The sequence below is a fragment of the Metopolophium dirhodum genome, chromosome 1 (assembly GCF_019925205.1).
Source record: "Metopolophium dirhodum isolate CAU chromosome 1, ASM1992520v1, whole genome shotgun sequence".
Taxonomy (NCBI): Eukaryota; Metazoa; Arthropoda; class Insecta; order Hemiptera; family Aphididae; genus Metopolophium; species Metopolophium dirhodum.
The window spans coordinates 68,112,196-68,125,806 of record NC_083560.1 but is presented as its reverse complement, the minus strand read 5'-3'; the positions used below and the strand labels follow the sequence as shown (position 1 = coordinate 68,125,806).

Here is a 13,611-nt window from a genome sequence, read left to right as displayed (position 1 = left end):
AAATATTATGAGATAATTTCACAGAATATTACCAACTGTCATTAACATATTTTAAGCAAATACCATATAACTGAATTAATTGGTTCATGGTAAAAGATAAGTCTACATTTTTAAAATGTATCGTGTATGGTCGTATGAATAATAATAATATAAGTAAGAATGAAAATTTTCAAATTTTTACGATTTTTGAAAACAAAATTATAAAACTATTTGATAAGAAATATTTATTTTACTTTTGAATAATATTCAAATATTATCCAATTTCACAAACATTTGAATTTCACTCATCATAACAAATCAATGTGACACTTTGAGCTAAACACTTTTTCTTTAACTCTAGTAAGAACAATTTATAAGGAATCTTGAATTAAATTATCACACTTATAGAAATTAAAATGTTACGATTTATTAACTACAAAATTATTTGAAAATGTATATAATGTTATTAAATTTAATGATAATCTTAACTTCAAGCCTTCAAATAATATAAAAATAAACTGTGCCAACAATGTATTTTCAATATTTTTTACCTGTAAGAACATCTTTATATTTCATCTAAAAAGTTAAAAATTCAAATGTATTAGAGCACAAAAGAGCCGAAATATTTTTAAAATATAATAATGTATATATTATTATATATACTATATAAAACTTGCATGTATATTTCTGGTGAGTACTTCAAGTCTAGTACCTCCAGTTATTCATTTTTGAATTAAAACAACAAAATAACCTAAATCGATTTCGTCAAAAACTGGTGTTGTTGTTTTTTTTTTTTGTTTTCCCCGATTATTTTGAAAAGTACCAGAACCACCCTCACCATTGAAAATTGAATCATTTTTTCTACTATAAAAAGTGGCTTCAGATACAAAAAAGAACACACATTATTGTAAAACCAAATACCAATACTGAATACTTACATTCATCGCTCAGAATCTAAAAACTACCATTTTTATTTTATTCGAATAATTGAATCAAGTACCTAGTTTTACTTTTCATTTAAACGACAACGCTTTATCGTCCACTTCATATACTTAATATCTTAATGTATATACTTTTATATTAATAGATTATATAAATAGCGATAATTAAATAAATGTGTTTTGTTAACTAATAGCATTTAAAGTTGAGGTAAACTGTAGGTAAAACCCGTGAAAAATTGTAGAAATGTGAAAATATGACGTGTATTTTACAAGACATGCCTTACCATATGAGGTACTATCACTTTGTGTCTTTGTATGATGACAAAATATTATATCATACGTCTTAGAGTATTCTAAATAGTATATATATACAGTTGTTCCGTATTTCCTTGCATACGGTCATTTTCTCCAGTGGTGCCTACCTCATTTACTCAAACAACGAACTAATAATACACGGGCACTGAATTGACAGTGACAAATCGATGCTATATTTCAGCTGAAAATTGTTTTAAACTTATTATACTTTTAACTTATATTACACTATATATCGATTATTAATTGTAAAGTGGCTGTATTGCTACAAGTATTGTAACATAAATGTTTTCTGAAACGTGATTGGTTGTTGTTTTTTTTTTTTTACTTTACCTTAATACTAATAAATGGTAGAACCATAGTCTCCCAACACTCCAAATAACAAAATATTTGCCTCGAGTTTAGAATTGTTCGTGGCCCATATTTTTCAAAAAAATTCTCAACTATACATTTTATTTACAATATTATGATACAGTGACGTGGAGTGTCAAGCCCCTTCCTTCTTTGGGCAACTTCCACATCTTTATAATTTTTTTAAAAATATCCATAATATTTTAAGTAATAATTCTTTTTTTTTAAATAAAATTACACATTATTGTTGGGTAACTACCAACCAATTTTTATTTTACAAACTTATGAAAATATACTCATGAATTACAAATTTAAAATTTAAATCCAAATGACACTATTAACAATTAACAAATACTTCATTTTATGTATATGGTATATCATATTATCATTTACAATGTAATTGGTATATTTATTAAGCCTAATAAATTGTCTTGCTTAGAATTACTTCCGGGAAAACAACTTTATACCATTGTTTTTATAAGGAAAATGGAAGAACTTAATAATGCCTTTTATTATCAGAAAGCCATTTAATAACAATTGGATGAGGATTAAAATTGAAAAAATTACATATTATATTTAATTTAATTTAATATAAAGTAAATTTTTTAATAGTTTCTGGTTATAATGACGACCTTCTGCTAGTTTTCAAAATATTATAGAGTGATAATTATCTCTTGATGAATGCGATTTAGCAGCAATAGGATACGTACATACAAATTACACAACAATTAAAATTGATATAATGTAAAATATAGGGCATAACTTTTTATAAATTTAAGAGGGTTAAATTCATACCACAGAAATAATTAAAGGTTTCCAACTTTAATAATAATTCAACAGCAATTTTAAAACTTTTTTAACTTTCAACTGTGGTATACAACACGCTTTTTTGTATGATGTAAAGAAATGGATCAGTTCAAATTCTGGATAAACCTATCTTATTGTAATACATTTTTAATTCTTCGTCATTAATTTTATTATTTTTAGTTTTTATTTATTTAATCGTGGTAATTAGTTAAAAATATTATTCTATTTCGTATATATACTAACTGATCTCGAGCATTTTGTTTCTCGTAAAAAATAACAACTTTAAAAAAAATTGTGATTGTTCAACTCCTTTTGGGTGCAACTCAGTGTCCCTGATAGGTAATGCGATTACGTCGGATCGCGAACAATGTGTGACAGCATATCAAGTAGGCAATGTGCGAAAATTTGATTTGATGCATGCTTGCACCTGATCTGCCCGATTAACCAATGGCAACCAAATAATAAATACTAACTTCTACTGATTATTTCTCCTGTAGGTTATAACCAATAGCAACCATTTATAAATTCACCGTAAATTTCAAAATCCCCGTTTGAGCGCCTCCCCGGGTTGGTTGTGGGATGGTAAAAAAATACTTTATGACCAATTCTCATACCTACCAATTAAACAAAACAAATGTCATTAAAACCGATCATTCCGTTTCGGAGTGCGACCACAAATTAACATCATGACACGAAATTTTTATATATTATATTATACACCTTGGTACGATAACAATTCGAAAATAATATTATGACGTCTCTTTCACGATAGTTGGTATATCTAGCGTGTTCACTATTCACAATTCAAAGTTATGAAGTAAAGATCAATATTTGGTACAATGTAACTGAAAACAATTTATTTTTGGTATCATATTAGATTCTTTTTTTCTAAATCCAAAAATGTTTAATTGTTGTGTATAGTGTTTTATAAATTACCTATATAGTCAGCTAGTAATCTAGTACATACTTCTCAAATCCGTAGTGCACGCTTCCAATTTCAGACTACATATCCTTTGTGTTTGGGTTACTAAAAAATAGAGACTGGATAGTGGTACTTTTTTAATTAATATAATATTATGTACAAAACTGTTCAAATTGAAACAATTATGAATGTGAACGTCAATTCAGTCACAAGTGTCAATCGAAAAGTCGTTCGGGTCTGAAGTTTTAACATATATCATTATCTGAGTAATATCCTTAGAACATATTATAAAATAATAATTTGTCTAATTAATATTAATAAATGTTACGTGAGTTATAAATAGCCTTTTGAGCTTATTTTTCATTTTATATCATGAACAAACCTTGTAATAATAAATATAAGCACGTTATTAATAAAACTGTAGTTACACCATAGTTATACACCCTTTATACGCGCTTCATTTCATTTCATCGATGGCACCCTTTGATAGTTTGATCGGCATAAATACGAGTAAACAAATTGTCACGTAATTAAAAACCTATTTTCAAATTAAAATCCGGTAAAAGGTCATTAAGTGTTTTTGAAATTTAATCGATCGAGTTCCATTAGAACGTTTAATTTTTTGGGGTACAACAGACCTATAATGGTTTTAATATGTTTATATATACTGCAGTACTTTGTATAAATATTTATTTATTCACAAATTTTATATTTTTAACAGTTCCATGATGAAATTATGTTAGTAGTACAACGAAGCGTATTATTATTGAACGTCTTTACTAAAAATATATTTTTATACTTTTACGGATTACTGATTTATCGTTTTTTATTTCTTTACCTATATACGTACGGAAACTCAGTCGATCGGAAATCGTACGCGTGAATAATGTACACACCGTTTTCGTAAGAAATGTAAAAATTATCATTACATTTTCAAGAAAATCTCAATATTCCACGACGTCAAAACAAAATTTACTTTAAAATAATATCAATTTAAATCTCTTGTCAATATATCGTGTGATTTTATTGTAATCTTATATCGAATATGAAATAATGTGTAAATAATAAGAATTTAAATTGAACCAATAAGTGGTTATTTTATAATATGGTTCCGTGGTAATTATAAATTCGATTTAATTGTAAAAAAAAACACATGCCATAATCAAGCCGGCATGGCGAATAATTTTTTTTTGGTTTTTTACAGTTTTACAGTAGAGCACCTGCGTGGACCACTTTAATATTGACTTAGGAACTCCGTTACACTGTAAACGTTTTTTGCTCGGAATTGTTTTTAGAACTTGTTTTATTTATATAATAATAATATAGGTACTTACACAATACGTTTTTATCAAATTAACCTAAGCAGCAGGCTATATATAATGTCCGAAAAAACAGTTAGTTTAATTTGTATACGTGTCGTTTCATTGATAAAATACAAACATTCCATGTACTTGGAGATCATTACAATGCTTTTATAAGTGTGTGTTTAACCAAACGACTGTTGAGTTGTGTATAGAGACTCACTTGTATATACGCCTCTCTTCGCGACTCTCTAAATAAGTACCGGCAAAGTGCATCACCGAACTTTGAACATATTATCGTACTACTTATACCACAGTTTTGACGGTATTATAAGGTTATAACGAATAACAAGATTCAAATACAGTTTTAAATTAACTTACCTGTACGGTAATACTTCCACAAATATAATATATTGTATATGTATAATATTTTGTTAAGCACTTGAACGTTTCGATAATACAATAATACAGGTACACGTTTACCGTACGGTTAACCTAACCTATACATTATGTTATCTGTCACAGTTAACCAATACGCTCTACATTAGAAATGCACACTAATCCAAACCAACCTACTAAACGCCCATCCACAAACTTGTAATAATCATATTAAGTTTCTAATATAGATCTTCGAATTAATAACACGAGTTTCACCATGACATCACAGAGTTTAACTCGCATCCATCATTATGTGTATAATAAAAAAATAAAAAAATATAATTTACCGCGATTAAAAAAAATCTTATTTAAAAAATTTAATTTTGATTTATTTAATTTTTTCTGTAGATGTATAACTTATTAAAACTTAGTATCTATTGGCTACAGAAATTTGATGCACGGTTTAAATTAGATAATGTTTAAATAAAAAAAAAAGTTTTCGGTTGTGATTTGGACACAAATTTTCAACTGTAAAGTGAATAAAAACGTATGCGTGTGCAAGTAAATTTAGGTATTCAATGATGAATATGTCAAATAAAATTGAATTCTCTTTTATGCAATCGTTTTTTTTTTATTTACATTTCAAAAATAACACATGAAAGTACATTTACATGTAAAAGGCATAGGTACAATTTTCAATGATTTTTTAAAATATGATTTATACAATTTTATTTGCAGTCATTTTCTGGCAAATAAATGATATTTGTTGTGTGTAATGTACTAGTGTTGTAAAAAAAACAGGGAATTTTTAATTTGTTTAGAAATCTATCAAAATAATAATATATATCGGATGGAATTTAAAATTGAACGTTTCGTTTTTTGATAATTTAATACTATTGTAACACGGTGATTTGTATAGGCAATTTCACTACACTAATGATATAGAAACAATGATTTGCCTACCTCGTATTATTATTATAATAATTTTGTTATTTATTTTACTGTTATATTTCACATAATATTATTATATTCTTATACTAAACAGTTTTTTGTCAAGACTATATAGTAACAATAACTGTATTATGTACTTAAGAAAATATGTTTCTAAATTTATAGTTTCCTACTATATATTATATTTTATACTACATAACTTACGTTTTCAAAACATATATATTCTAGGTGCATTGAATCGACCCCAATTACTTTGAACTTACTTAAATAATATAATTGGAAGCTTATCACCAGTTATTAGTTTTGACAAATTTCAGTCAAACCTCTGTTTTCGATAAACCATCAATTTAAATTTTTCAACAGAAGAATATTTTTTACGTTTCATCCTATAATAATGGACTTGTTTCTATAGAAGACTCGTTATTAGTTCTTTAATAACACACTTTGATAATGTTATATATGATTGTGAAATTATACGGTAAGTGTGTACCATATATTTTTTTCAAAATAATACATCGTTTTTCTTATGTTATAAATTATAGAAATACGTCGTATTTGCATATTGACATCTTGTAGGAGTATTATAATTTTTTATCGATTAGTTAAATACCTATAGGTACTGTATATTATATTTTGTCGTTTAAATTTGAATTACTCTGAGAAATCAATAATGTACTGCCTACAAAATGAATACAGTCGACGAATTTATTAGATTTCCCATTATTTATTTTTTTATTACGTCTTCCCTCTTAATTCACTCTGTCAATAAATATAGGACATTAGAACTTACGTAACGTTTTAAATAATTCACATTTTTTTGTCGGTTGTTTTCGTCGTAATTGGTAATCATAAAATAAAAAAAAATAAATATTAAAACTTCTACAAACGTCGTAAAATAATTATCACTTTTCGCTGTGTATATTGTACATATAAAATATTATTATCATATTATGGATTATAGATGTTATTTTTCTTTTATCATTACCGATATTGATACTTTTGAATTAAAATATCGATAAATACTAAACAACATTATACCTATAGTTATTTAATAAATACATTAATAATATTGAGCTATATCGATCGAATATTTTCATCCAGATATCTGTGTATTTAACATATTCTGTGTATATTATACATGTCTATTTTATTCAAGTACAAGGTACTAACGATACGTATACGTATTAACGGTTAATAAAGTTACTCTCTGAATATTCATAGAGTACATAATAATATTAATGGAATTAGTCGGAAAAAATATCCAAACTATAAGCAAAAAAATATTTTTATATTATTTTTTATACCTACTTACAGTTTGCCTACCATATGTGTACATTTTATTAAAGCTTTTGCTGTGCCCTCGATCACCTTTCCTTTTAATCATTCGTAATTAATAATTATTATTTTATAGAAAGTTGACGAATGTAATATGAATGATTAATTGAAAATTTGACATAATATTGAAAATAAAAATATAACATTTACGCATCCCTAATTATTACACTATAATACTATATGCATCATAATAATATTATTGATTTTTATTTTATCTGTTGACTATTTAATTTTAACTATGTCGTGTTGATTTCCGTGCATTACTCTGAATTTTGCGTTCTTGTTCAGCCACTGTCCATTCCTGTTCGTCGGCGCATCGTCATAACGCGCGCCGCAATCGCGGAGTATACCTTTTTTCAACCCCATCCCATTCGCTGCACCCACACCCACACCCACGCACCCCGTACCATTTTCTGCAGCCATATTTATCGTTATTATTTCGGTTATCCTCCAGCAGCGTCCCACCCCACCATCAACCCACACCCCCGTTATTTTTCGATTACAGGTGCGGCTGTATATGATGCACATATATTTATATAATGTATGCATTTATACATAAAAATATAAAATACATATACGCGCATATATATAGGTGCATAATATATATATATTATATTATTGTATATAAAATATAAACGTCAACGACCAACAACGACGATTGTTATCACGGTTCGCCGCTATTTTTACCCGACCACCACCGTAGCCTTCACACCGCTGCCTTCTCCAGCTCGCACCCTCCTGCGAGACCCACCAACTATAACCCCCGCCACCACCCCCCACCCCCCCCCCCCCCTCATCACACCAACACACCCACTTCGCGCGTATATATACTACTATTATTATCGTAATCGCCGTCGTCGTCATCTCTACAAACTCACACACACACACTCGCGCCAGCGCCAGCTCTCACGTGCATATACGTACCTATATATCGTATAATATATACCTATACGTTTGTACACCTTTTTCCGATCCTTCCCCTAACCTACGACATCGCACCGAAGAAAAACGAGACAATGTCAAATCACACACGCATTACCCGCAGAGCGGCACAAAGTCGTCGGGACCCATTGACGGTCGGAGCGGGGGGGGGAAGGCACGAGGTACTCTAGGAGCCCTACCCACCCACACCCGGTGCACACATCCGCCACCCCTTGCTACCCTATTATCGTCGTCGTACTCCCGCCGCCGCGTATATGTAAAATAGTTTTGTACTATTTATTTTACGCCGCCGCTGCCACCGCCGCCGCCGCCGCTCGGTAACACTTTTTTTTTTCTACTCTCGTCGGAGGTAATGTCCAATTTAAATACGACAGCGCGCCGCCCGCCCACTGTTCGCCACCGACCGACGTTATTTATTGCTTTTTCTATAGGCTATTTTGCCCAGTAAGCGGGCGGCGCACCACACACCCAGTGTAGGTGCGTATTATACTTCGTTGTCGTCGTCGTATAGTCGCGTAGTTCGCCACCACCCTCCGTCATCACATACCGGGCCTAAAATAACAATTTGATCAAAGCGATCGCGAGTGTGGCGGCGGGTGCTAAATCGTTTACGCTACGGCGACGATATCGACCACACACACCCATATTATGTGTGTGTGTGTGTGTGTGTGTGTGTGTGTGTGTGTGTGTGTGTGTGTGTGTGTGTGTGTGTGTGTGTGTGTGTGTGTGTGTGTGTGTGTGTGTGTAATATGTGTGCGCGTTTACGGCGACGTGTCCATTTTCTTTCATTTTCGTCGTAGCCGCTGCCTACGTGACGTTCACCCGAGATTAATAGTAATAATAATAATAATAACTTCGCCTTAATTTTGACAAAATAATGGGATCGTCGTTGTCTGCTACCGTTATAATTATAATAGAATTATTATTAATATTTGTACACACACACACACACAATTCGTTGACGAGAATCGAATTATTAAAATGTTTGCGAGGCGAGGTGAGCAGCTACTGGATAATAATAATATTATTATGTATTATTATTGTTATTACTATTATGCAACCCACCTCCGCACGTTACATAATATTATATATACACTGATGACGTACAATGACGAATGATTACGCACACACAGTCTTTTATAATATATTCGTAATTTTCATTATATTAATGATAATTATATTTTCATCCCGAAGACGCGGTGTTGGTAATATAATTTGACTGATTTGTTAGGTTGGGCGTCCTCGCAGCATATTTTAAGTCCTAACCAAAATATAATATGTAAAACGCATTGTATATGCGTATCTATGCCTCTTGTCCGCTGGTATATATATATATATAACGACATTGTTACGTGATATATAACATAATTATCATCTATATTACAGGTTATTATAATTTATGTTTGTTATCTACTGAGAATGTCTGCCGTTAGTGAATGCTGACAAGTGACAGTCACCGGTAAATGTTGACATACACCAAAATCATTGGAGAGTCTTGATATACTATTTAAAAAACTTTGTACGTAAGCATAGCATTCACTAGTAAATGCTGACATTTTCACAGTGGTATATTCAAGGTGAAGGTGGGTCATCTATAGAAAAGTCACAACATAATGCTATACCTTCAACTGTACATACCGAACTAGTTAATAATTTTTATAAATTCTATTATCAGCTTATTACCAGTGTTGAGCCGAGATAAATATAATTTTATCTAGATAAAGATAAATTATAGGATCATTTTTTTTATATTGGTCTATGAAACTCCCGTAAGCTCGTCGCAATATAGAATAACTTAATAGTATGTTATCAAAAATGTCGATAGTTATTAGTAAATACTACCTACTTAATAAATTACTTAATTGTTTACCTATATATTATAATAAATAAAAGCCGTTTAATAAATTAAATTATCTGGATAAATTCATCTAGATAACGGTGATTTGTATCTTAGATAACTGTGTAAATTAATAACCTCTATTTATCTAAATAAGATATAAGATAAAAGAATATTTATCTAGATAAACTCAACACTCCTTATTACACAACTTATATTATACTATATGTCTTAATGATATTTATAAATGTTCTAACTGTAAATATGGTGTTATAAATCAATTATACATCATGATCAGTTTTCAGTTAGCAAAAAAAAAAAAAAATTCAATGTCAATCGATGAAGTTTTACCGGTCGACCAATTTCATTGAGACAATAGCTTCTACTTCTGATTAAAAAAAGTAGTCGACAAGAATATAACGTGATGAAATCGCAAAACTAAATGCACCGCAAAAAAAGTGTAGTGGTAAGAGTAATGACATTTTGTGCAATTCAAAAAATAATGATAGTTTGTCTTGCTGCAATAAATAAAATTACTTAATCTAAACATTAATCGAAATACCATTCTCGCAAATTTTTTAATAATTGTTTTTATGCATACAAAAGATATAGTAATAATAATAATAATAATAATAATAAATCTTTTTAATATTAATAGTTAGTTAACATATTTTAATCATTCAATTAAACATGTTGTATTTTATAAATATCATGAATAATTGTTTAAAGTATACGTTAGTTAATGTTCAATTTTTTTAATTTGTCTACATTTGCACATTCAGGTTGTGTATGTCGACATTTACTGGTGACTGTCACCATTCACCATAGTGCAAGTATTTGCATTAATAACATATTATGTTTATACAAACCACCGTAACTTACCTATATATTATGTAATGCTTTGTCACATTTAATGTTCTTTTAATTATATAAATTAAGAAAACGGACAAATGTTATTATAAATCGTTCATTTGTCGTCACTCGTCGTTTCTATTTAGCTTATACGATTCCCTTATTTAAACGACCTCTATTGGAATACCATCGTATGTTATTATATGTACTTACCCTAATATTTTTGTTTTATTAGTTCACCTATATTTTTCTAAGTAGTTATATGTTGTTGAAGAATAATGATGTAACTCCAAACGCATTCAGCGTCCATACCTACTTAGTATTTTATTGTATCCATTTATCCATATTATAGCCAATATTTATATTTATTATAATGGTGGATATACGCCTATATACTCTATAATAGTAGTAACTCGAGATTTTGTAAGCCTTTTCGACGGAGACCGTATATGCCGTATGGTAGTTTCAAATAAGAAAATGCCTGTCAGTAGTTAAGAAAAAAAATTTCCTTATTGAATCGTGCAACAGCCGGTTCGATTATCAAACACTGCAAAAATGTCGTTTTTCGCATTTAATACGCAATACAATTCCTAGCCACCTGTATGTATATAATAATATATGACCATATCACTATATCGTCTAGCACATTTATGTATTTATTATTTAATTTTATTATTTCAATATAAGCTTTATAAAAAAAACTGACTAGCCGTTCACGTTGAGAAATATAAAATGTTGCTATACATGTTACATAAATTATGTAGGTATACTTATTATGGTATTATAATATAATATAACATACAACTATATACTGTAATATTATTATTATTTATTATATTATGTTGTATGTACATTCATTACAGTGAGCACGGTAACGGTGACTGCGGTTCGTGGTTCTGTGGCTTGGCTGCCGTGTGACATAGGCGGTGGTAATAACGATGGTTTGCCAAAACAACCAGTAAGAGTCGCATCGACCGGAGGTGGAGAGGGAAATACTAAGGACTTGTCCAACACGATCGAAGACCGAGCGTACATGGTGCTGTGGTTCAAACACCATTCGACGACAATCCGTCACCGGAATAGTAAATCAAAAAATAAAAAAATATGGTCCGGAGGAAAACCTCTCTACAGGTAATAATATGACAATAATTTCACCTATGTAGATACGATATATTTTATGAAAGTTTGATAGGTGTAATATTGTTTGAAAATGTATGACCCAACGAAAAAACTGTGCATTTTCTTTTATTAAAGCTGCAACCTTCTGAAAACGTGGGTAGGTTTCGTTTCAGTGAGCTCTACCGAAACGCCAAGGTTCCTTTTATACGCACATTTTTAGGGCGTTGTTTCCTACCCGATTAAGAGTTTGAGTTTGCGTCTCTATATTTAATACGGGCATAGATTAAATTTAAATAATACTACAGATAGGCGACGCCAATTCAATCATTTTTCGCCCATTATTTCAATTCGGATTTGACTCACTAGCGGCGCATAGTGTCATGATAGGATATGAGAAATAAGTATCTACTTGTCTCCTACCACCATGCGCCACTAGACTGAATCAAATCCAAATTAAAATAAGGATCGATAATTAATTGAATTGGCATTGCCTATCTATAGTGTTATTTAATCTATGTTACAGCCCTGTAGCCCGACCTGCAGTGAGTCACAAACGTGGTTCATAGTTGTGGCTATAAGGTTATTATTAGTTAATGACATAGTTCGAATAGCTAGGTATTACAGTCGTTGCTAGATAAATTGAGACGGCGGCGGCGGCGCGATGACGGAAAACCAGTGGTTCTCCGTATTTGAATATTATTACCGAAAATACATCAATAAACCAACAATTGTCACAAAAATTATTTTACAATATTAATTTAAAATCAAATATTCTGATAATCATCTTTTATTTAAGAACAAAAAATAGAAATTGTAAAACAATATAGATTAACTAATAATAATAATAATAAATAAAATTTTTTCCACTGGGACGGGTTTGAACTGGTGACTGCGCGCGTCGTAGCCAACTGTGTGACCTTTGCACCACACTACCAGCGACTAGTTTGGGCTACACTTACTGAAAAGCGCCGCCGCCGCCGTCTCAATTTATCTGGCAATGACTGTACTATATATTTGAATATTTGCTAATGCTTCGGAATACCATCCAGATCCAACCAAAATACTTGATTATCGACTTGATATGACGATAATCAAGTATTTTATATTCTTAATTATTAGTCAAACAATTTTATTTTCAATTCATAACACGTGTTGTACATATTATAGAATAAAATTTTGTAAATTAAAATTATACCTATTGATGTTTTCTCACAATAATATAATATGCTTTGTAGGTGTATTTTTTTCAGTCCCAATATTGTAGAAACAAGATCGAAACAATTTAAATTTTAAATGCTGAGTCACTATTTCACGAAGGCCAAAAACTATTGCACTTGAATTATAATTTATAAACGGTTGTATTAAAATGTTTCGTGTTGACCGCTGCGATTGCAATGCATTGCAATAATTGCAAGCCAATATAATTCCCTGCATGGGTCTAGCCATTTAAATTAATTTTATAAACGTGCCAAATTTATGGCAATAGATCAATTTAACTCCGTTACTTCCTACTCTAAATATATTTCATATTATTGCATTAAAACTACGACAAGCACTAATAATGTCGTGTCGTAACATATTAAT

At 30.2% G+C, this 13,611-nt stretch overlaps 1 protein-coding gene across 1 annotated transcript in view; it reads left to right on the top strand.

Annotated features, from left to right (window-relative positions):
• LOC132935725 (uncharacterized) overlaps nt 1-13,611 on the top strand; it is a 69,962-nt gene that overhangs the window by 32,108 nt on the left and 24,243 nt on the right. Inside the window, exon 4 of the mRNA XM_061002340.1 lies at nt 11,772-12,039. Within this exon, the coding sequence (XP_060858323.1) occupies nt 11,772-12,039 (268 nt within the window). The remainder of the gene's footprint in view (nt 1-11,771; nt 12,040-13,611) is intronic.